General features: G+C 40.9%; 2 protein-coding genes across 23 annotated transcripts in view; one reads left to right on the top strand and one right to left on the bottom strand.

Moving 5' to 3' along the window:
- Nucleotides 1–104: 104 nt before the first annotated feature.
- Nucleotides 105–20,104, top strand: part of dock7 (dedicator of cytokinesis 7) — a 33,358-nt gene continuing 13,358 nt past the window's right edge. For 9 of the 22 annotated variants that reach the window (XM_029147971.3, XM_055508639.1, XM_029147975.3 and 6 more), the window contains exons 1-25: nucleotides 105–262; nucleotides 2,333–2,429; nucleotides 3,141–3,316; nucleotides 3,966–4,034; nucleotides 4,136–4,265; nucleotides 4,361–4,573; nucleotides 4,682–4,767; nucleotides 4,869–4,935; nucleotides 5,412–5,561; nucleotides 5,662–5,742; nucleotides 5,842–6,004; nucleotides 6,406–6,548; nucleotides 6,635–6,728; nucleotides 6,824–6,986; nucleotides 13,618–13,735; nucleotides 13,937–14,007; nucleotides 14,397–14,535; nucleotides 14,662–14,763; nucleotides 14,916–15,002; nucleotides 15,666–15,897; nucleotides 16,067–16,231; nucleotides 16,455–16,475; nucleotides 16,760–16,929; nucleotides 17,817–17,909; nucleotides 19,376–19,465. In XM_029147971.3, the coding sequence (XP_029003804.1) occupies nucleotides 225–262; nucleotides 2,333–2,429; nucleotides 3,141–3,316; nucleotides 3,966–4,034; nucleotides 4,136–4,265; nucleotides 4,361–4,573; nucleotides 4,682–4,767; nucleotides 4,869–4,935; nucleotides 5,412–5,561; nucleotides 5,662–5,742; nucleotides 5,842–6,004; nucleotides 6,406–6,548; nucleotides 6,635–6,728; nucleotides 6,824–6,986; nucleotides 13,618–13,735; nucleotides 13,937–14,007; nucleotides 14,397–14,535; nucleotides 14,662–14,763; nucleotides 14,916–15,002; nucleotides 15,666–15,897; nucleotides 16,067–16,231; nucleotides 16,455–16,475; nucleotides 16,760–16,929; nucleotides 17,817–17,909; nucleotides 19,376–19,465 (2,958 nt within the window). In that variant the 5' untranslated portion in view covers nucleotides 105–224. The remainder of the gene's footprint in view (nucleotides 263–2,332; nucleotides 2,430–3,140; nucleotides 3,317–3,965; nucleotides 4,035–4,135; nucleotides 4,266–4,360; nucleotides 4,574–4,681; nucleotides 4,768–4,868; nucleotides 4,936–5,411; nucleotides 5,562–5,661; nucleotides 5,743–5,841; nucleotides 6,005–6,405; nucleotides 6,549–6,634; nucleotides 6,729–6,823; nucleotides 6,987–13,617; nucleotides 13,736–13,936; nucleotides 14,008–14,396; nucleotides 14,536–14,661; nucleotides 14,764–14,915; nucleotides 15,003–15,665; nucleotides 15,898–16,066; nucleotides 16,232–16,454; nucleotides 16,476–16,759; nucleotides 16,930–17,816; nucleotides 17,910–19,375; nucleotides 19,466–20,104) is intronic. The other 13 variants (XM_029147978.3, XM_029147977.3, XM_055508645.1 and 10 more) reach the window with 4 other exon arrangements.
- On the bottom strand, nucleotides 6,566–11,124 carry angptl3 (angiopoietin-like 3). The gene is made up of 7 exons (XM_029147997.3): nucleotides 10,471–11,124; nucleotides 10,065–10,175; nucleotides 9,821–9,932; nucleotides 9,400–9,513; nucleotides 9,117–9,206; nucleotides 8,660–8,929; nucleotides 6,566–8,502 (listed from the first exon to the last, which is right to left on the bottom strand). Exons 1-7 carry the CDS (start codon nucleotides 11,005–11,007, stop codon nucleotides 8,318–8,320), a joined length of 1,419 nt encoding a protein of 472 aa, XP_029003830.1. The 5' UTR covers nucleotides 11,008–11,124; the 3' UTR covers nucleotides 6,566–8,317.

The raw sequence follows: 20,104 nt of genomic DNA, 5'->3' as shown, positions 1-20,104 counted from the left end.
GTTAAAGTTATCGCAACTGAATACTGGAGCGTGGCTGTAATCATCATAGTACAACGCGCAGCTGATTTCCTTTGGGTGTGTTCGGCTGCACACTCTCACCGTAATTACGGTAACAATCCCATTCTCCCGTTTTCCCTGCGGTCGTAGTGAGTGAGTGGAAAACGGCGTCTGGGTGCTGCCTGCCTGCCTGGGAATTTCGTGAAAGCACATCAGCGGCCACTGCCATGGCTGAACGCCGCGCCTTCGCCCAGAAAATCAGCAGGTAAACACTCGAGACCCCGAAACGGGCGCTGGATTGAGGTTGTCCACTGTGAGGGAACCAATGGAGGAGGCCCCGCCGCCCGCACAGCCCGGCCGCTCGGGGCTAGCCGCTTGTTAGCCACGAAGATGCTCAGACCCACCCAGACACCCAGCAACGCTCGCTAGCTGCACCTCTACCGAGTCCTAACAAAGGCCTGATGTGTAATGACGTCTTAATCGCGTTCCGGTCACCAGGGACGAACACGGGTTGAACGGCTACGTTTGGATATTTAACTCAATTGAATTTAGAGTTAATTTGGAGCTAGCTATCTTACGCTTGCTAACGGCGAGCATCTGGGCGCAGTGTTAGTGGCTGTGTGTGGACCCAACTTGGTTGAATTATGTTTTAAGCAAGAGCTCATCTACATGAGACAATAGATATTTGTAAGACAGTTAAGGCTTGAGACAAAAGCCTCCCACAGCAGCTATCACATAGCGATATTCTAATCTGTTCCCCGCCCCTCAGACGGATCAAAGTAATCTCTTTAACAAAGGGCTTTGTGCTAGCTGTCAAATACCATCATCCCAGCCAGCACATACACATACATGCACGCAGGGCTTTGGTACACACGAGAAGCTTCGTCTTCAATATGTTTCCTTTTCATTCAGAGTTTATCTCCTGATTTGCCCATTTAGGTAAATGTAAACTAAAATAGCACAGAGCTTTTTTTTCTGAGCCTAGTTTATTCAAGTGTAGAATAAGAATTCAGAATTGTTACTGGCTGGATTGTGAGGTTGTTGATGGTGGATGTTCATTATTGATCCAACCACATCCAGGTATTGGATTTTTGTATTGATCTGTTCAGACTAGACATGATGTCAGGTTTAGTCAGAGTTTAACAAATACAACAATATGCAAACTATACCACTGGGATAAGGCAACAACTTTACTGGCACCTCAGTTCTCAAAGACAGAGAATGTGTTGGCTTTTTCCAAAAATTGGCAGTTGATTTGATTTGACAAATGTCAACAACGTCAACGTGCTGGTTAGCATCCCTGTTCAGGGGTCAGTGATATGCTAATCATTAACCAGGTGAGGTGTCTGTGGCAGGATACTACATCAGTCTGAAATAAAACATTGCACCCCACCTTGATATGCAAAAGACCACCCTGATGTTCACAGCACTAAAGATAAAACATCTTATGGACAGAAGGATTGAACAGATAACTGTTCTGTGCACAGCACTGTATATGGTGTGCAGCTGTACAGTACCAACATTAAAATATTTTGAGTTTAGGCTGTTTTGCTGCCTCTGGACAGTTCGTGGATGTGTTGTATCAGACCTTGTTTGTCAGGTCAAATTTCTATTTTATGCAGAAAGGTGCATTCCTTTCACTTCATGTATTTACTACATAACCTTCCAAAAATGCTATTGTTTTCTTATTGTTTCTATGATAAAAGATAGATTTATACTGTAATAAATTGGGCCTTTTGGATCTTCAATGTTTCAATAAAGGCTCATTGACTGAAGGCTTGAAATACTTCACCTTTGCACGCAGACTCTCATCAGTCTACACTGTTTATTCACAGACAAGATTGACAACACATTTTCTCGTTAGGTCATAGCTTTAAATAATAGTTAATATGGCACACTGAGTTAAATAACATAATTTTCCCCCAGAAGTCTCCAGGTCCCACCAGTTTATATTTCTGTCTTTATCTTCTATCTTTCATCTTGACGTTATTTTCCTTCCTCTATGGGTTATAACTATAAGATCTGGCTGTTATTACTCTGTGCGCTGACCAGTGCTAAGTAAAGATCTGTAGAGACCAGTGGGGAGTACTGTGGAATGTGTTTGTCCGTTCAGCATTTCTTAAATGACAGCATTGAACTGTACAAGCCACTGGATCTTCACAACAGTGTCTAATTATGTGTCTAAAGTGGGGCAGCCAGATGATTAGGAAGAAGCATCATAAAAACCATGTGTAAATTTACATGTACAGTCTCATAAGACTTCGTGTCCAACATATTGTGACAGTATTGTTTGCTGTCTTGAGCTGTTTTGTGACTCATCCCTTCTGTTTTGCAGGACTGTGGCAGCAGAGGTGAGGAAGCAGATAGCTGGACAGTATGGAGGCTCCCCGCAGCTCTTCAAAAACCTTAACGTTACTGCAACAAGCAACACAGTGAGTAGTCAGAAAGGCCAGTGTCCATTTCATCAAGACCTTCACAACAAGGACATGTATCTTCAACCATTTATTATCTGATTCTCTTGGTCATTTTTAGCTTTGGTTGAACAATTGTTGTTCATGTCTTGCTACATTCCATATGGTAATGTTTTGCCTGGCTTTGACACAGCCGGTGTTCTGCTCTGTTTCTAGGGTACCAGTGTTTGAACTCAAACAGAGTGTTTGTTAAAGCCATAGCGTCAATTGATCTTCAGCATACCTGAGTCCACACACCAGCAAATATTCCCCCACCCTCCGAATCCTAAATTAGACTACAGTTGGCTTTTAATTAACATCATCATTTAACTGTGAAAGGCACTGGTGTCCAGATTCCTCAAGAGACTAAAAGCTGTACAAAAATGTCATGTCTCATAACTTTTACATTTTGCTATTTGTTTGAGTTCACCAAAGTTTTTAAAGTTTCTTTTATAAATTGATTTAAGTCATGGGAAACTATCAGTTCATACAAAGTCAGGATACTTGTACCACCTTAAAGCGTTAGCTGAAGTCAGTGTTTTAATCAGTCCACTTTTTATTTAGCATTAGAAGTTAGAGGTACCGATAGAATGGATGACTATATCTGTAGAATGGATGACTATATCTGTGTCACAGCTAATTAACATTTTTAATCCTGGTATTCCCTGCTCTCTCCTTTTCACTGCCCTCCAGGTCCCCCTCACAGAAGCTGTGGAGCCTGTGGACTTTGAGGAGTATCTCATCACTCATCCTCCCATCGTTGAATCTGGTCCCCTGAGAGATCTGATCGAGTTTCCCCCTGATGACATTGAGGTCATTTACACACCGAGGGAGTGCCGCACAGTGGTGCAAGCTGTCCCAGAGGAAGGGTAAGAATGCGGGACTTATAGAAGTGGCTGTTCTGGGAAGTGTGGAGTTGTATTAACTGTACCACAAATATTGTGGGTGGCTGGAGAACTGATAACTGATATTTTATGAAAGTGTTATAGGTGGCTTGAGCAACTGTAACTGCAGAGGAAGTTAATGTTGATTTTAGATGAGTTGGTGTCAAAAAGTAAGTTTGTATGCAACAAATACGTTTTTTGCATATGGGACTGCATAGCTACAGACCAGTCAGGGTGCCCATGCTGAGCCCTGTTCAATGGGTTCGTGAGATCAAAACTGGATGGCCCTCCTTGCTGCTTCACATCATGGTGCTAGATACCACAGCACACTTTCAGGAGTGTAGTGAAGTCCATGCCTCGGTGGGTCAGGGATGTACGGCTGTAAAAGAGGCCAACATAATATTAGGCAGACGGTCATAATGTCATGCCTGATTGGTGTAAATCTAGCTTTTGGAATTTAAGAGGAGGTGACAAAAGCACTGCATGTGTACTTCACTGTGTGATGTACCAGAAAGATTAAATGGCATTGGTCTAATAGCCTGTCATCCTTATTCACTTTGAGTAATGTATTTAAAGCCTGACTCCTGCTATTAAAATCAGGCATGTTTGATTGATTGAGTCTGTCTGGCTTCAGGGACACGGATGCTCACGTCAGAGACTGTGTCAGATCCTACACAGAGGACTGGGCCGTTGTCAACAGAAAGTGAGTTGTTGTTTTCGCTCTTTAGAATTTTAAAAAATAACTGTGCAGTACTGATGATGATCTTTATTTGTCGTGTCATGAATGTCTTCTTGCCCCTTCAGATATCACAAGCTTGGTACAGGCTTTAATCCCAACACACTGGACAAGCAAAAGGAGCGGCAGAAAGGCCTGCCCAAGCAAGTGTTTGAGGCTGATGAGATGCCAGACAACAGCAGCTACCAGGACGACCAGGTACTAAAAGAACTATTCAATATTATTAATGTTAAAACCTGTGCGTGCCAGCAGGAACTACTGCAGCAGCTGCGTCACTTCTTTATGTTTCATAGGATGACATGAAGCGAAGATCGATGTCTATAGATGACACCCCGCGTGGAAGCTGGGCCTGCAGCATATTTGACTTGAAGAACTCCCTCCCGGATGCCCTTCTCCCTCACCTGCTCGACCGTGCTCCCAACGAGGAGATCGACAGACAGAATGAGGAGCAGCGCAAGGCTAACCGCCACCGCGAATTGTTTGCTTTGCACCCTGCCCTCGATGAGGTAAAGTGTTCTACTCAACTCAATGTTTGTTTTTAATCTGATCTTCAGAATTTATTTTTATAAATAATATGTTTTTCGCCCTTGCCCGTTCTCTTTGTGAATGTGTAGGAGGAACCCATTGAACGCCACTGTGTGCCTGAAGTACCTAAAGAACACTTTGGCCAGAGGCTACTTGTCAAGTGTTTGTCCTTGAAGTAAGTGGTGGATAGCCTTTTCCAGAAACACGAAGCCTTTAGCCCATTTTATTTAACTGCCTCTTTGTGCTGACTCACTCTTTTTGTCTCTTCCCTTGAAGGTTCGAGATTGAAATTGAGCCCATATTTGCTAGTTTGGCCTTATATGATGTCAAGGAAAAGAAAAAGGTAAGCTGTTATGCTTTGCTCAGTGCCGCCTCAGCCCTAAGTTGTTAGGACACTTCTGAAAACCGTTTAAATTGGTGAGAGGCTTAAACGAATTTGATGAGTGGACTATAACATTTTATGTTGCGCCCCTGTTGTGCTTGCATGAATGCAGTTAAATCATAAACACTGGAAATATGTTTCTATCTGAAGTGCTGTATTATTTTTTTTCACTCTCTTACTTACAAACACTAGATGGTAGTAGACTCCTTGAAAATGAATCTCTCATGTATACTGCTCTGAGCAAGAGCTCTGTTATTTTAAAAATGAACAGTTTGACAAAGTACATTTGTGTTAATTGGCCACCACAAAGTCATCAATGCAAAAATGTGATTAGGTACTACTAGTAATTTAATTGCTATCATTGTTTTATTAAAAAAACGATTTCATATTTGTTTTCGTTATGATGATACACATAGTAACTATTATCTGTCTTGCAGATATCGGAAAACTTTTTCTTTGACCTGAACTCTGAGCAGACCAAGGCAATGCTGCGTCCACACATCCAGACAGCAGCCATCTCTACACTGGCACGCTCTGCCATATTTTCCATCACTTACCCCTCACAGGATGTCTTCCTGGTCATCAAGGTCAGGCAGATTCGACAGAAATTTTATATGTGAATTATTTGATGGGTGTGTCCTGTATTATGATGTCTTGAATGAAAACTTGTGTGTGTTTTGCCCACAGCTGGAAAAAGTATTGCAACAAGGTGACATTGGGGAATGTGCTGAGCCATACATGGTTTTCAAAGAGTCAGATGCTGCAAAGGTATAATTACTTCACTAACAATCCATGGGACAATTATAGTATGTTACATGTTGTATTGCAGTCTGTGTTAATTCATGTAAACATGTCTTTTTCTTGTAGAATAAGGAGAAGCTGGAGAAACTTCGAAGCCAGTCAGAGCAGTTCTGCCAGCGTTTGGGCCGGTACCGAATGCCCTTTGCTTGGACCGCTATTCATTTAATGAACATTGTCAACAGTGCTGGCAGTCTTGAGAGGGATACAGAGCTGGAGATGAGTCTTTCAGGTCTGACAATATTTAAAATAACTTTATTAGCTGAAATACTGTATGTTTTTTTACAATCAGGCGTTGATTTGGGCCTTGTCAGTGTATTTTTATACCTTTAAGACTCTGAGTCTCATAGTCTCACATAAATATCAAAGGGCAGTGACTGCAGTCATGCAGAAGGCTCGTGGGCTTGTCGTAACAACACCACACTTTTACAATATTATCTAAATGCCGCTGTCTAACCGCAGACATCAGGTTAAGCAAATTTAAACAGGGAGCAAAACATCCAGTAATATTGATTCCTGATGTGTTGCTTTGAGTTTGAGCCTTGGTATTTGTCTAACTTTGGACCTTTTAAGTATTGAAGGTCAAGACAAGAGAATGATATGGAAAATGTTGTGCTCTTTGCAAATGTATAGAGAGAAAGGGTTCATGGTCAGAACGACGAAACTCAAGCATCATGGGAAGGCGTTCATTGGAGAGGACCACAAGTGGAGATGAGTCATGTAGTCTTACAGGCTTTAGACCCGCCACACTTACAATCACCAACTTCTTCAAACAGGTCACATACCGCACACACACTTTGGAAACACTTTATTATATTTATTTTACATTTACAGACAAATTACTAAAACATGTGTGTCATAGGAGGGGGACCGGCTGAGTGATGAGGACTTGTATAAGTTCCTAGCAGATATGAGAAGACCTTCTTCAGTTTTGAGAAGACTCAGACCCATAACAGGTACAACTATTGTTGTATTCTATTGATTTTGTTGATCTTATTTGTAGTTATTGCATCATAACTGATCCACACTTTTCTTGTTCACCTCACCACAGCCCAGTTGAAATTGGACATTTCTCCAGCTCCAGAGAACCCCCACTATTGCTTGACCCCTGACCTAGTGCAGGTTAAACCTTACCCAGACAGCAGGGTACGCCCCACCAGAGAGATCCTGGAGTTTCCTGCCAGGGACGTTTATGTGCCAAACACCACATACAGGTAGAGAAAAATCTTTTTAAGTGTGAAAAATTAACTTTTATCCCTTTATCCTCATGTCTGCCAGTCTTCCATGGACATATTTCAACAAACTGACAGCTATTTTTGTCAAGGTCATTGTGGGTAATGTTCTTATTGCCAAAGATTAGTGGTGACATGGCCTTGTGGTTACAGACCTTGTTTGTCTGCAAATAAAAGGTGCCTTTTTACATTGCAGGTAAACTAATGCCAGACCCTGTGATCCACAATAGGGAAGTGGGTTAAAGCAAGTCATAATGTTACCACTATTATATTTTATGCAATGATTTATTTAAGTAACTTTTTGAAAAAGGAATCGACAAGCTAAACACAATCAAGCAGCTTTGCATTAATGTGTAGTAAGATACAAGTCCCGAGCTTTCAAAATGGGAATTAATCTGATGAAGGCAAACCTTTACTTGGTTCATGTCAAAGGTACAAAATTCAAATAGGAATAACTCTGTTATTTTATTATTGTCTTAAATATGATTTATTTGAACAGGTTGATGTTAGTGTGAGGAGCATCTACAGTGCAGTTATTTTAAGTGAGTCAATATGACTCGGTAACCGGAAATGGACTGAAATTCTGCATTTTTAACAGTAACAGCATATATCATATAAAAGTGTGAACATGGCTTAAATACGTTACGGAGTAAAAAAAACAACCAACAAAAAAACTGCTGTCAAAGTGTAGCATCATGTTTGTAGTCACATTATCTATATTTACATTAAACTAGGACTGAAGCTATGTAAAATACAATTGGAGGAAAAAAACCTTATTGCAGAAAATTAGTTTCACATCAAGGATACAATGCGTTTTTAAAAAACATCAAACCAGACATGGAACCTGCCAAAAGTTTCCTGCATGCAGAGATAAGCAGTCTGACTTTGTAATATGCACCACGCTCTCTGTCGACAGCTTTCTCTCAGGATGTGGCACTGTGACATTTTGCTGCCAGCGCTGAATCGGTCCGCTGATGTAGATCAATACGTCCATTGCGCAAGCAATTGCAGACATTGCATAACCTCAATTCTTCTGAGGTACCGGATCAAAGCCTTTGGGTTCACAACCTGCATTGCTTGGTTACATCACCGCTACAGTTCAGCATTCTATGACTTCTAACGTTTTTGAACCTTGTTCGAGTGTCAGACAAAACTGTGCTCCCAATTTCGTGTTGCAGATAAAGAACTCGGATGAGACAGACACATAATGCCTGTGTTTACTTCACTTTCCTTGTCTATAGAACTGTTTGGCTGAGCGTTAGATACTATCATTGTCTTTGATAAATGCTAGTGGTTTAGAGACGGTTTTCAGTTCAGTTGAGTGATTCAGCATTTAGAGCTGGTCGCATGGTGATCTTGGTCATCTTGAGGAAACTTGAGGGCCCCATGCTCGGCTTCCAGTGAATGCCTTTCCTCCTCATGGAACGTCCTCTTGTCCTCAGCCACAAATATCTTCCATTAAGGTTGTTGTCTCCACATCCACTGAACCACCAGCCACCTATTATAGGGTCAGATAAAGTTCAGTAAGCTGCAATTGATCTGCTCATATCCTATATGTGATCTGAATAATAATAATAACCATGTTACAGTTAAATGTGAGTTTTTGCTTATAGCACAAAGGTTAGTAGTGATGTTGAATCAACTTCACAAACTACCTGTGTAACTGCGGGAACAGTTGGGGTTTTGGTTGTTTTCATTTCTGTCTTTTGTGGAGAACTTCATTCCGGTGCTACTTGTCATTGCATCAGGCAGATCACCGGAGTAATGAGTGACATGCAGGGTGTAGTCCTTGGAGGGACCTTCCAGTGAGAAATGGTACTCAGCCCAGTGCTTCTCCTCCTTCGAGTCCTCTAAATCGATACGTAAAATGTAGACACCCTGCTGTGCAATACTGTAGATCTTCTTTAGGCCCAGCCAGAAGTCTTCTGCAATAGATATCCATATCATTTTTAGCAGACATATCTTTACAATGCATCTTAGTTACACCTGCAGGGAAAGCTCACGGCATATAAGTAGCAATTAATATTTCTTGTATATTTAAAAATGATTTGCCTGTTCATTGAGGTCAGTATTTCTCAACTAAGGTAAAGGTGAAATGTTTAAAGTCCTCACTTTCCAAATCCCCGAATCCTTTCTGGTACTTGTTCCACGTCTGGTCAAAATCCACTGAACCATAAACTCTGTGTTGGATGACAGTCAATCCTGCATGTATAGAAAGAGAGATAAAATTAAGTCAGGTTATTGTTGTGTGTGTGTGTATAAATAGGCCTGAGATCTCTCCTTCCATCCGACCCTTCCTCGACAGTGTTCAGTATCAGCGTTCTTGGAAAAACAAACTGTCTTGAGTGTGTGTACACCTACGTTCGGATGCTTTGTTTGTTGCTGTTTTACCCACCTGAGCCCATGTCGCAGTAAACGTTGAATGGCTCTGAGTCGTTTGGCTTGATAACATAAATGCCACTGTGTGTGTCTCCTTTGTTAAACAGCTCACTGCAGTCCTTTGGCAGGTCTGAAACACAGTGAAGGCAGTTACAGCTGGTGGTTTCCAGCTGTCCAGAATCTGCATTGTACTTTTAATGTAAGGTGTCTGCAGGACAGGATATGTTTTAAACGTATTTACTATTAATTACATTTTTCAGTAAAAGTCAGAGATGCCCTTGTCATTTTAGGAGTGATATACAGGTCATATCAAATATACTGGTATCCATCTTAATTTTGCTTTCTAAATGTCTCTTCAAATGTGATTTAAAGTCATATTGAGCCCTGCAGACACGCTGTTTAGTACTGAGAAGACCTAAATAATTCTGTAGTTTTACCATTTATGTTGAGGCCAGTTGAGTTTCCTGTCAGATACTCAAACATATCTGGAGCCTCAGGGTCTGAATCAGTTGCCTTATTTGCTGTATCCTGGAAACTGTCGTAGCTTAGCTGCAAGGGAATGCAAATGGTCCATGATGTTAATATTAATAGCTTGTCACCCCTAGAAAATGCAGCATATGTTTTTCCCCATGTTCCCAAAGCAGAGACAGGCTTTATAGAGATGAAATCTCATGCAACTACCTTTTCCTCCAGGTTTTTAATCTTAACTTTCTGGTAGTCGAGTTGTTCGTGCTGCTCCCTCACAGCTTTCAGCAGGTTACTGATTGTTTTGTCTTGAGATTCAATCACCTCCTGAAAATGTTTGTATACAGCGATTCGATGACATTGATGCCCACAAAAAAATATATATATATTTTTTAATGAATTTTGAGAAGACACAACTAAACATATAACATAACTGTTTGTGTAAACCTGTAATTGACTGTAAATCCTGCAGTGTGTGAGGTACTTAAATGTACATTTACATAGCAAATGCGGGAAACAAATGTAAGGACACATTTGATTTCTTAAATTGATGATAGATTGATATGTGGCTTTTCCTTTATATTCACAAAATACATTGATCAAACATCCTTTCTCTTCTTACCTTGAGTTCTGTGATTTCGCTGTGCTGGTCAGCAGGGGCCGTGCTTTGGGACAGTCCTTTCAGCCTCTCCTCCAGGTTCCCCACCTTGCTCTGCAGTTGTATACGATCTTGCAGGATGCTGTTGATTTTGGAGTTAATTTCCAGAGACAGGTTCTTGATCTCCTCATTGTTGGCCTTTAGGAAAGTGGTGGTCTTCTTCAGCTCCTCCTCTTCCTCTTTGATCTCGGAGGTGACCACGGAGAGCTGGTAGAAGGAGCGGTCGAAAATGTTCAACTTTTGAAAAATGTCATTGATTTGGGCCTTGGTCTTGTGGACAAACTCCCGCAAACTCTGTCCAAGCTGAAGTAGACCGTTGGCGAGAAGGCGGACGTCATCCAGCATGGCAAAGCGAGACTTTGCCTCAGTTGGGCTTGGTTCTGTGATAACAGTCTGGGATGCCTGAGTCGGTTGCTCCTGCACCGGGATGGCAGCGGTGATTGTAGCCAGCAGCAGCATCGAGCAAAGCAATTTCATCGTACTTTTTCTTTGTCCAGTCATGTGGAACAGCTGTAATCCTCCAGTACACTTTCACTGCTCTTGCTGGGTGACGTGCTGTCCTCAGCACTGTTATCGCTCTAACCTAGCCTTCCTTGCTGTTGAAATGATGTGAGAGCTGCACGCTGCCCTGTGTTATATAATGCCCTCTCAGTAGAGGAGGGGGGGATTAGCTTATCATTAAACCCTACTATGTTTTAGCTCTGTACCCCACCTCCGCTCAAATCCCGCTCAAGCTCTCTCTCTCCTGAACAAACAAATCACAGCAGAGAGCAAAATGATACCCCCCCTTTAACCCCTATCCCCTCTTCATACCACACCCTACCCCTACCCTATTCTCCATCTGTGGTGCGGGTTTGGCTGATCAGCAGAAAGCCAACAATGGCCATCACAGGTTTCTGATGGATTGTCAGTGTGATCTGTTCCAAACCGTCCAACCCTGCACACACTTTGCTCTGATTGATAATGCTGCGTGTAATTAATGTTCTTGAGTTTGATTTAGCATCCTGCTGAATCAGCCTAGCATCCAACGCACTCCCTCTCTTTAACTCTGTGTACTGTTTGTGTGGGGAGGGGAGTCTGTCTTTTGACTGAGCTTCTCAGCCATGAATGATGTTGGAGTGTTTGGACAGTGTGTTCTCATCACTTTGGTTTTACTGGGCTGCTTTGTCATTTTTTTAAGTTTTCATGACTTGTGCTATTTTAAAGCAATATATTGTTTTCCGATTAGTTTGCAGCTTTTAATGGATGAATCCCTATAAAAACTGTCTTCTTTGGATTTCTTTAGTGAGCTGTTACATGCAGACTTGCAGTGTTGGTGAAATATGTCCACCTTCAGCGGAACTAATCAGCGAAATGACTTGGCATAGTATTTAATGGGTATATAAATATTTATACTCTTGGCACTATGTGCTGTGTGGTTCTGATCTGACAATTGAGGGTGGAAAAACCTCTCCAGACCAAGAAATTGCTATGCCATGCATTTATTCTATTTCTTGGCACATCAAAGCTTGTTCTTTGCATTGACAATTTCCTTTCACTCTGTTGCTTGTCGCTTTGTATCATAAAAGAGGGAATTTGTTTAATTCATTACAATTAATTAATTTGAAAATGTTCTTTGTTTTTAAATTGTAGACAATACTGGGATACGTGGACTATTGCATACTGTCAGCTTTGATTTAAAAATAAGAATATATCTGCTTTGAGGTGTTATAGTAAAACCTACTTTAAAATTTTAACTTCAAGTACTAAATAACTTTTATCATCCAAAGCATCAATAACTCTCCAGAATATTTCCAAGTAATGTAATTGCATGCACAGATAACCTGCTGTTTTGACTCTTCAAAAGATAACTACTCTACAATAATCTGAGTTGTTTCATAGTTTTATCATTTTGCATCTCAACAGGTCTACTGGTGAGAAACTTATTCTGGTCTTGTTCAGACTTCAGACTAAGCTCTGACTTTGTAAATAAGACTGAGCCTTTATGTAACATCAGCACAAAATGGCAAAGGTGGCCGCATGTATTGCTGCACTGGGAGAGCTTCAGTGTTTCCAGTGCAGAGGTTGTATTTCCACTGGTCATGTGTACTGATTAACCTCAGTTGACTCTGACGAGATGAACGGTCCAATCAGCGAAACTCTTATTTGAACTTTGCCAGTCATCTTTGGGGTCTATTTTAGGTCAGCAACCCACTTTAAAGCAGCAATAAAATAGTTAGAAGTGGTCGGCAACAAAGAGGAAAATCTGATCATCAGGCCAGATATATTCCCACGCCTTGTTGTCAGTTGTGTTTCCAGCTGTGGTCTCTGGGGCCGCCCCCCACAGAGACAGCTACGTCATTGCGGTTTTTCAGCTGTTCCCCAGATACTTTACGCTTCCTATTCTGGGATCTCCTCCCCTTCCAGAAGTGTTGTAACAGTACATCTCACAGTATAGTACAATTCCTTTTATTGGCAGCATAAGAATACTAGAACAGCGAATAAAAGGCAACCAAGGCTCAGGCCAAGTTTGATACGATGTAATTTGTCTGTTGTTTGCCGTATTGTTGAACTCCTTTGCCCAAAATGTACTGCTATACGTTTTGTGACAAATCGCACATTATCCTATAATTGTTCAGAAAACTCTTTTGTGCAGTCATGACACACTTCTGACTCCAGTCCTGTGTTCTAAAAAACGTACCTAGTGCTTTAATTGTAGGCCTCTGCATTTACCAATCAGAGAGTGGTGTACCTTCCATGATGGCCTTGAATCTGATGTAACTGTTTTAGGCAAACTAGGTCAAGCATTATTAAAGAGGATTGATTTTGTTTTCAGAGGCGTAGGTGACCTGCAGTTTGAGGAATTATCTATGTAGTATCATAAGGCGTGGCTGCTGAACTCCCCAGTTTATTTTCAATGTATTTATAATTTTACCTTTACATTGTGTGTGACTACATAATAGAATGTACATATGTGTGAAATGTCGTCATGCCTTTGTCATCCAAAGGTCGATGTCTACGTTTTTTTGAGCACAGCCACCAACACAAGAATTTTATCTGTTGTCATTTTTGCAGTTACACATGTAATTAATGGTGTGCCCTGTTGTCTGTGTGTGTGTGTGTTTTTTTAAGGAATCTTCTGTATGTCAACCCTCAGAGTCTTAACTTTGCCAACCGCCAAGGCTCTGCCCGCAACATCACAGTGAAAGTGCAATTTATGAATGGAGAGGATCCAAACAATGCATTGCCGGTATGCCATTATCAGATTATATAAGATGAGCCACTGCTTTTAGTTTTATTTTATTTTACCATCTGTATTTTAAGCAGATTAAATATATATGTAGTCCATTTGCCAATGAACAGTGCCATTTGGAGATGCAGTAGGGAGATGGTCAAAACACTTTATATGTAACTGTGACTTGTGATTATTGTTTTTTTATTTACTCATCAGGTGATATTTGGGAAGTCCAGCTGTTCAGACTTTGCTAAAGAGGCCTACACCGCTGTGGTGTATCATAACAGGTAAGTTCAAAGTCTTCTCTGGTCACAAACCTTAAGTCCTTAAGAAAACTGAATGACAAGCAAGTTTTCTTCTTTTTTTGCTCTTGTAAAGTTGCGTCTTGTTGCTGTTTCTCTTGAGGATATTTCTTTCAGTGGTTTAGAAACAAAATACTTGTTCCCATGAGAATGTATGGTTTTCTCTGAGCTTTTTGACCCTGAGGCAACCCTGAGGTGGCTTTGTTGATGGTTCTGCTATGTTTGTTTCTGGACATGGCTTGGAGACGATGCTTCCTTTTGTGGGAATATAAATATTGCAACTCAAGTGATTTATTACGTGTCAGTAAAATAAGGAATTTGGATGAATTTCTCTACAATAGCTTTGCACCACTTGTTTCTGTCACTGTCAACAGATCTCCTGACTTTCATGATGAGGTCAAAATCAAGCTTCCTGCCTCTCTGTCGGACCACCACCACATTCTCTTCACCTTTTATCATGTTAGTTGTCAGCAGAAGCAAAACACACCTTTGGAGACGCCTGTGGGATACACGGTATGTACCAGGCCATCGATACAGCTGCCCATTAATGGGATGTCTGAACTCTCACCGTGACAATGTCCAAACACTCTCACCTGCACATTGCTAATATTGAAGTATTGTAAATATTTGTCTCTCTAGTGGATCCCAATGTTGCAGAATGGGCGATTACGGACAGGACATTTCTGTCTGCCTGTGTCTTTGGAAAAACCACCGCAGTCCTACTCTGTTCTCTCCCCAGATGTAAGACAGTGTTTTTCAGGAAATGAAAATGAAATAAATATAGTACATTATAGTTTCATGTACAGTGAGAAATAGTTGTGGGAATTAAGTGCTATCAGAATATTTATTTTGTCAGTGTGGCACAGATTTACTCCAATATTAGTGTCCTAAAGGTTCCACTCCCTGGGATGAAGTGGGTTGACAACCATCGAGGAGTGTTCAATGTGGAAGTTGTGGCTGTCTCTACCATCCACACACAGGTAACTGGCTTGTAATTAGCGTCATTTTGAAGTACTCCTCATCTTCCTCATCCATCATCTTCCTGTCTGTTTTATGTTTTGTGAAAATTTCTGAATAGAAGAAACAGAGTAGAAGAAAAATAAATAACCTTTTCATATAACTAAACCAGAACGTGCAGGAAAATACATCCTATGCCTTTACACAAACACAATCAATTCCCACAGCATCGTTTTTTGCCTGACACACTGGTAATTATTTATAATTTCAAGACACACAACCGCACAGTGTTTTGACAGTAATTCTCTTCCAACACCAGTTCATTAGTGGATAGAGCTCACCTCGCCAGTAATTTACTGAGGTCCACTCCATCTGTGTCGGCTGTGGTGTGGGGGTCTTGACTACATTCCCCAGGAGCCTAACTGGGACTAATGTGCTCATAAATCATTGCTCCTGGAGCAGATTAGACTTGCTGGATTCTACTGTGTTCTTGTAGTGTTCACTTTGCAGTTTCCACTCGGTGAGCCAAGTTGCTGGCTCAAAGTTACAGACCAGTAGATCCAACCTTACTTTTTTTAGTTTACCTCTATATCTCACTGTTCTGTCATGTTCTCATTTTATATCCACTCAGCTGTCACTGACCTTTTGATTTGTTAATAAAATAAATTAACTCCCTCTCCTTCCAGGACCAGTACCTGGATAAGTTCTTTGCCTTGGTACACGCCCTGGATGAGCACATGTTCCCGGTCAGGATAGGAGACATGCGCATCATGGAGAACAACCTGGAGGCTGAGCTCAAGTCGAGCATTGCAGCTCTCAATTCTTCCCAGCTGGAGCCCGTGGTTCGATTTCTCCATCTTTTACTCGACAAGCTGGTGTTGCTTGTAGTCCGGCCACCGGTCATTGCTGGTCAGATAGGTACGTTTTAAAAGCTGCTCTTCTGAAGTTCAGAGGAGCTCTTTTAGCCACAGGAGCAACCATTCTGATTGTACTAGTTTTCAGAACATTAAATGGATTTTGAATTACTTATGATTTTACATCATGTAAGTGTCTTATGCCATACATTTTTCTCTTCATTTGCATCTAGTCAATCTGGGCCAGGCTTCCTTCGAGGTCATGGCGTCCATAGTGAATCGACTTCACAAGTACCTGGACACGAGCCAGGACATGCATGGTCGTAACAGCCTTCTCTCCTCCTACATCCATTATGTCTTCCGCTTGCCCAGCACGGACCCCAACTCGCCATCTCCAGGTATTTAAAAGAGTCGGCCTCCGTTTGCCTCCCCTTTTTGCCATTTAACTTTATTTTTCTCTGTTCTTATGTTTTCTCCTTTTAAGTTAACCCCATTTAACCATCATCTCACTCTTACCGGTTGTTTATGGTGAAACCTACCTGCTATAATTTTTCTCCCTCTATTTCTTTTAAATTTTTTTTATCTTCCACATCCATTTTGTCTTCTGCTTGCCCAACAAAGACCCCAACTCATCCTTAACAGGTAGATATGGTCCACTGCTGTACATCTTTATTCGTGTGCAATTGCTCATCTCTTGAAAATGAATTCACATGAGATTCAGAGCTTATGGTATAAACTTTTGTATTGTATTATGTTCTAACACTGAGATACATTGTTTGCTTCAAACGAACAAAGTTTTAAGACATTTATTTACATGTATTCACCATGTGCAAAATGAAAGGTGGTCTCAGCTTTTTCAAAAGGCTCTTGCCAGTAGCAGGTGTAATTCCCTGGTGGCTCATTATCCTTTCTCTGTGTTGTCACAGGCCCAGGAGGGTTGGGAGGCTCTGTTCACTATGCCACCATGGCTCGCTCAGCTGTCCGACCAGCCAGCCTCAACCTGAACCGCTCCCGTAGCCTTAGTAACAGTAACCCTGACATTTCTGGTACCCCTACCTCTCCTGATGATGAGGTCCGCTCCATCATTGGCAGCAAGGTAAAGTCTTTAAATTCTGTTGAAGCTGCTTCATTTGTAAATATTAAATGTGGTCTTGATGTGAACAGATTCAGCATTTCTGGGCACTTAACACTGTTGTGCTAGCTGCATATAAATGATGGCTGTCAGAGTTAAACATTCAACATTGTATTCTTCAGCGCTGTAATCTTGCAGCTCTTATCAATTTGCGATGTGTTTTAGGGTTCGCTAGGGTGATTGTATTGAATGTATAGGTACAGTTACACAGAGGGCTATTTTACTAGCATGTATCTTTATTGCTAAAACATAAACATAAGCTTGGACAACAGCAACATGACACATGCACATACAGTGCTCATTGTGCTCAGATTGTGAAAGATGTGGACATATGCACAGTCTCATTATCATTTCGAGTAGCTCCCTTTTTTCATTTAATTTCTGTTGTGTTTAAACATGTTGTGTTAGTTTAACTTAAAGTCTGTGCAGTGAGTGGTGTCAGTTTAACTTAAAGTCTGTGCACAGTGAGTGGATGATGATGATGATGATGATGATGAAGATGATGTGTGCCCTTTCTTATGCTCTTGCTAAACTTAAAGCATTTTATTGTATGATGGATGCAGCCTACCTTTTGATGACTATTCCCTTTGCTGCTAATACAACTAAACCTTTTTTCTGTTGTTTTTCTTGAGGGAGGGGACGTTTCTTTCTTGCATAGAGGGAAAAGGAGAGACAAGTGCTTTTTTTTAACTGATGGCTAACCCTTTTTGAGTCTTTGGCATCTTCTAGCAGTTCTGACCTTTTGAACCTCTATAACTTCTCATTATTCCTTCCCTCCTCCTTCCCCCGTGCTGCTCGCTCATTCCCTTGCCTTTTGCCTGCCTTGTGTCCTTTGACCTTGGCACACCTAGGGCTTAGACCGCTCCAACTCGTGGGTGAACACCATGGGCTGTAAGAGTGCCCCGTGGGGATCCAGCCCTGGTTCCGCTCCAGAAACCATGCAGGTGGTTTTATAAATGCCCCGTCCTCCACGTTGCCTCACTACAAAATGAACTCACCCTATTCACCTTCAGGGATACTGGGATATTTGGAGTTTTGGTTTATTGACATAATTTGTCAATAATAGGTTATTTAATAGGTTAAAGGGTTATCATTTGTTATTATTAGTTATTGTTATGTTATGTTATTACCGACTAAAACTTTAGCCTAGAATGTGTAGCTCTTTTAAGTCACATTATAATGGATCCCAAAAAGTTTCCTTTCTTCCTTCAAACTAGAGACAGATGAATCATGCAAGTAGCTGCAGTTGTAGGGAAAAAAAGACCAAAACTTTGGAATATTACAGTATTCTGCTATAGTTATGGTTATAACCCTCCCATGATCCATACATGGGAGTCACAGCCGCCTCCATGACCCACTAATTGTCATACTCAAATGTTCCCTCCTCACATCTAGCACCTCTCTTTTTCTCGGTTTATTGTAGGTACTGTGCATATTTAAAATACAGACATTGCAGAATGAAAATGATGAAAACTAAGAAATTTAACTAAAAAAGTTTGTCTCCAAATTCTTGTTTGTTTGTATGTTTTTTTTCATGTCCTGACTGTAACTCAATCAGGGTTTAGAGTAGACAGTAATTGTGAATTTTAAATTTATAAATCTAAAGCATAATCTTTCTCAATGAGGTTGTTGGAAGGGTGGAGAAAAAGAGTAGTGTTCCCAATTTCAGTTATTAGCCCTGATTTAATTTCATGTCTAACTTTCTTTAATCATTTCTGCTTTTCTAAACACTTTCCTCCCACTGCTTTAATAGACTCTAGTATCCCTGCATGACTTTCTACACACCCTGCATAAGCCTTCGCTTTCTTACTGGAGCATGGTGTAACTGTTTGTGTGTGAATGTGTCTGTACATGTGTGAAGTATGTGAGTTTTATTTCCATTTTTGTGTGATGTCATGTCCTCTGTCACTAAAGTGTTCATTAGTTACAAATTTACACATACAAATGTATCAATACAACATTCTAATGAGAAAATCTCAAAACACAAAACATTAAACAAGCCTACATTGACATTTACATAGACATGCAATGCAACATTGACACTGTAAAAGTTTTTTCTATATGTCATTGGCAAGTCATTGAGCAATGGCTGTAACGTTAAGAAGAAATGAATCAGTCCTCTGTGTTCAGTTGAGCTCATGCCTCATTATGAAGCCACTTTCCTCGTTTAAATCAGTCAAGCTACTGTTGTATGTCTGTTATTAAATTGTAGTTGTGACCCTGTCCTGTCTAAATGTTTTGTGTCTTCATGTGTGATAAATCTGTGCAAGAGATCACAAAAGTGTGCAGTGCGGGTGTGCGTGACCCAGCAGACACTTTTCCCTGTGTGCTGAGGCAAAAGGTGCAACTCCACGCTTTTGTTGCTCCTCCACTAACTTTGTTGTCACCGTTCCATTCATCCCACTCATAGGCCATGGAGCGCTGTGGCAATCGCATGTCTTCGCACACTGAGAGCGCCAGTTTCTTGCAAACTTTAACAGGACGGTTACCCACAAAAAAGGTAGAGCCACTTGCACTGGGGGAGGAGCCAACCCCACCCACCTCCTTATTATTTTTGCCTCCTCATCTGTCTTGTCTGTGGATGTGTGCCTTTGGATTGGTTCAAGTTGTACTTGGTGGTTGTGGCGTCTTGTTGAATGCTGATTGTCACTGATTTGCCTCTTTCTCTGAATGTGTCATAGTGTTTGGATTTGGATTGACATGGATTTTGTTTGAAGTCTGGCTAACACTGACTATGTTTTTGTATCCACATAGTCTGGCAAGCCTTCATTCAGTCAGTGAAAGTCTTTTTGCTAAAAGTACGGGAGAGAGTCAGGGCTACTTTTTCAAAATTCCAACTTTTTTACTGGCTATAAATACATTTAAGTTCAGACTTTAACCATATTTTGTTTCCTCAGAACTGATTTCTTATTATTTATATTTATTTTTTAGTGGCCCTAATCCTCTTCTGTACAAAATGCAATGAACCAACAGTACAAAGATTTGTTGACTAGTTTGATATCTGAGTACAGTAGAAAAACACGTTTCCTTAAATGTGGTTTACCATAAATACATGGCAACATGATTATGGAAGACTTGCCAGAATTAAGGTCTAGAGTCAGTGCGCTAGCCACACTGTCTTTGTTGGGTTGTAATATAG

Source organism: Betta splendens, chromosome 4, assembly GCF_900634795.4.
Source record: "Betta splendens chromosome 4, fBetSpl5.4, whole genome shotgun sequence".
Classification (NCBI taxonomy): domain Eukaryota; kingdom Metazoa; phylum Chordata; class Actinopteri; order Anabantiformes; family Osphronemidae; genus Betta; species Betta splendens.
This window is presented reverse-complemented; position numbering and strand designations above follow the sequence as displayed.

Coding starts and splice junctions, on each gene's coding strand:
- angptl3 (XM_029147997.3), bottom strand. CDS start 11,007: ATGACTGGACAAAGAAAAAGTACGATGAAATTGCTTTGCTCGATGCTG. Junction 9,933..10,064: donor TTAAAAACCTGGAGGAAAAG/GTAGTTGCATGA, acceptor ATTCCCTTGCAG/CTAAGCTACGACAGTTTCCA. Junction 8,503..8,659: donor CTGTTCCCGCAGTTACACAG/GTAGTTTGTGAA, acceptor ACCCTATAATAG/GTGGCTGGTGGTTCAGTGGA.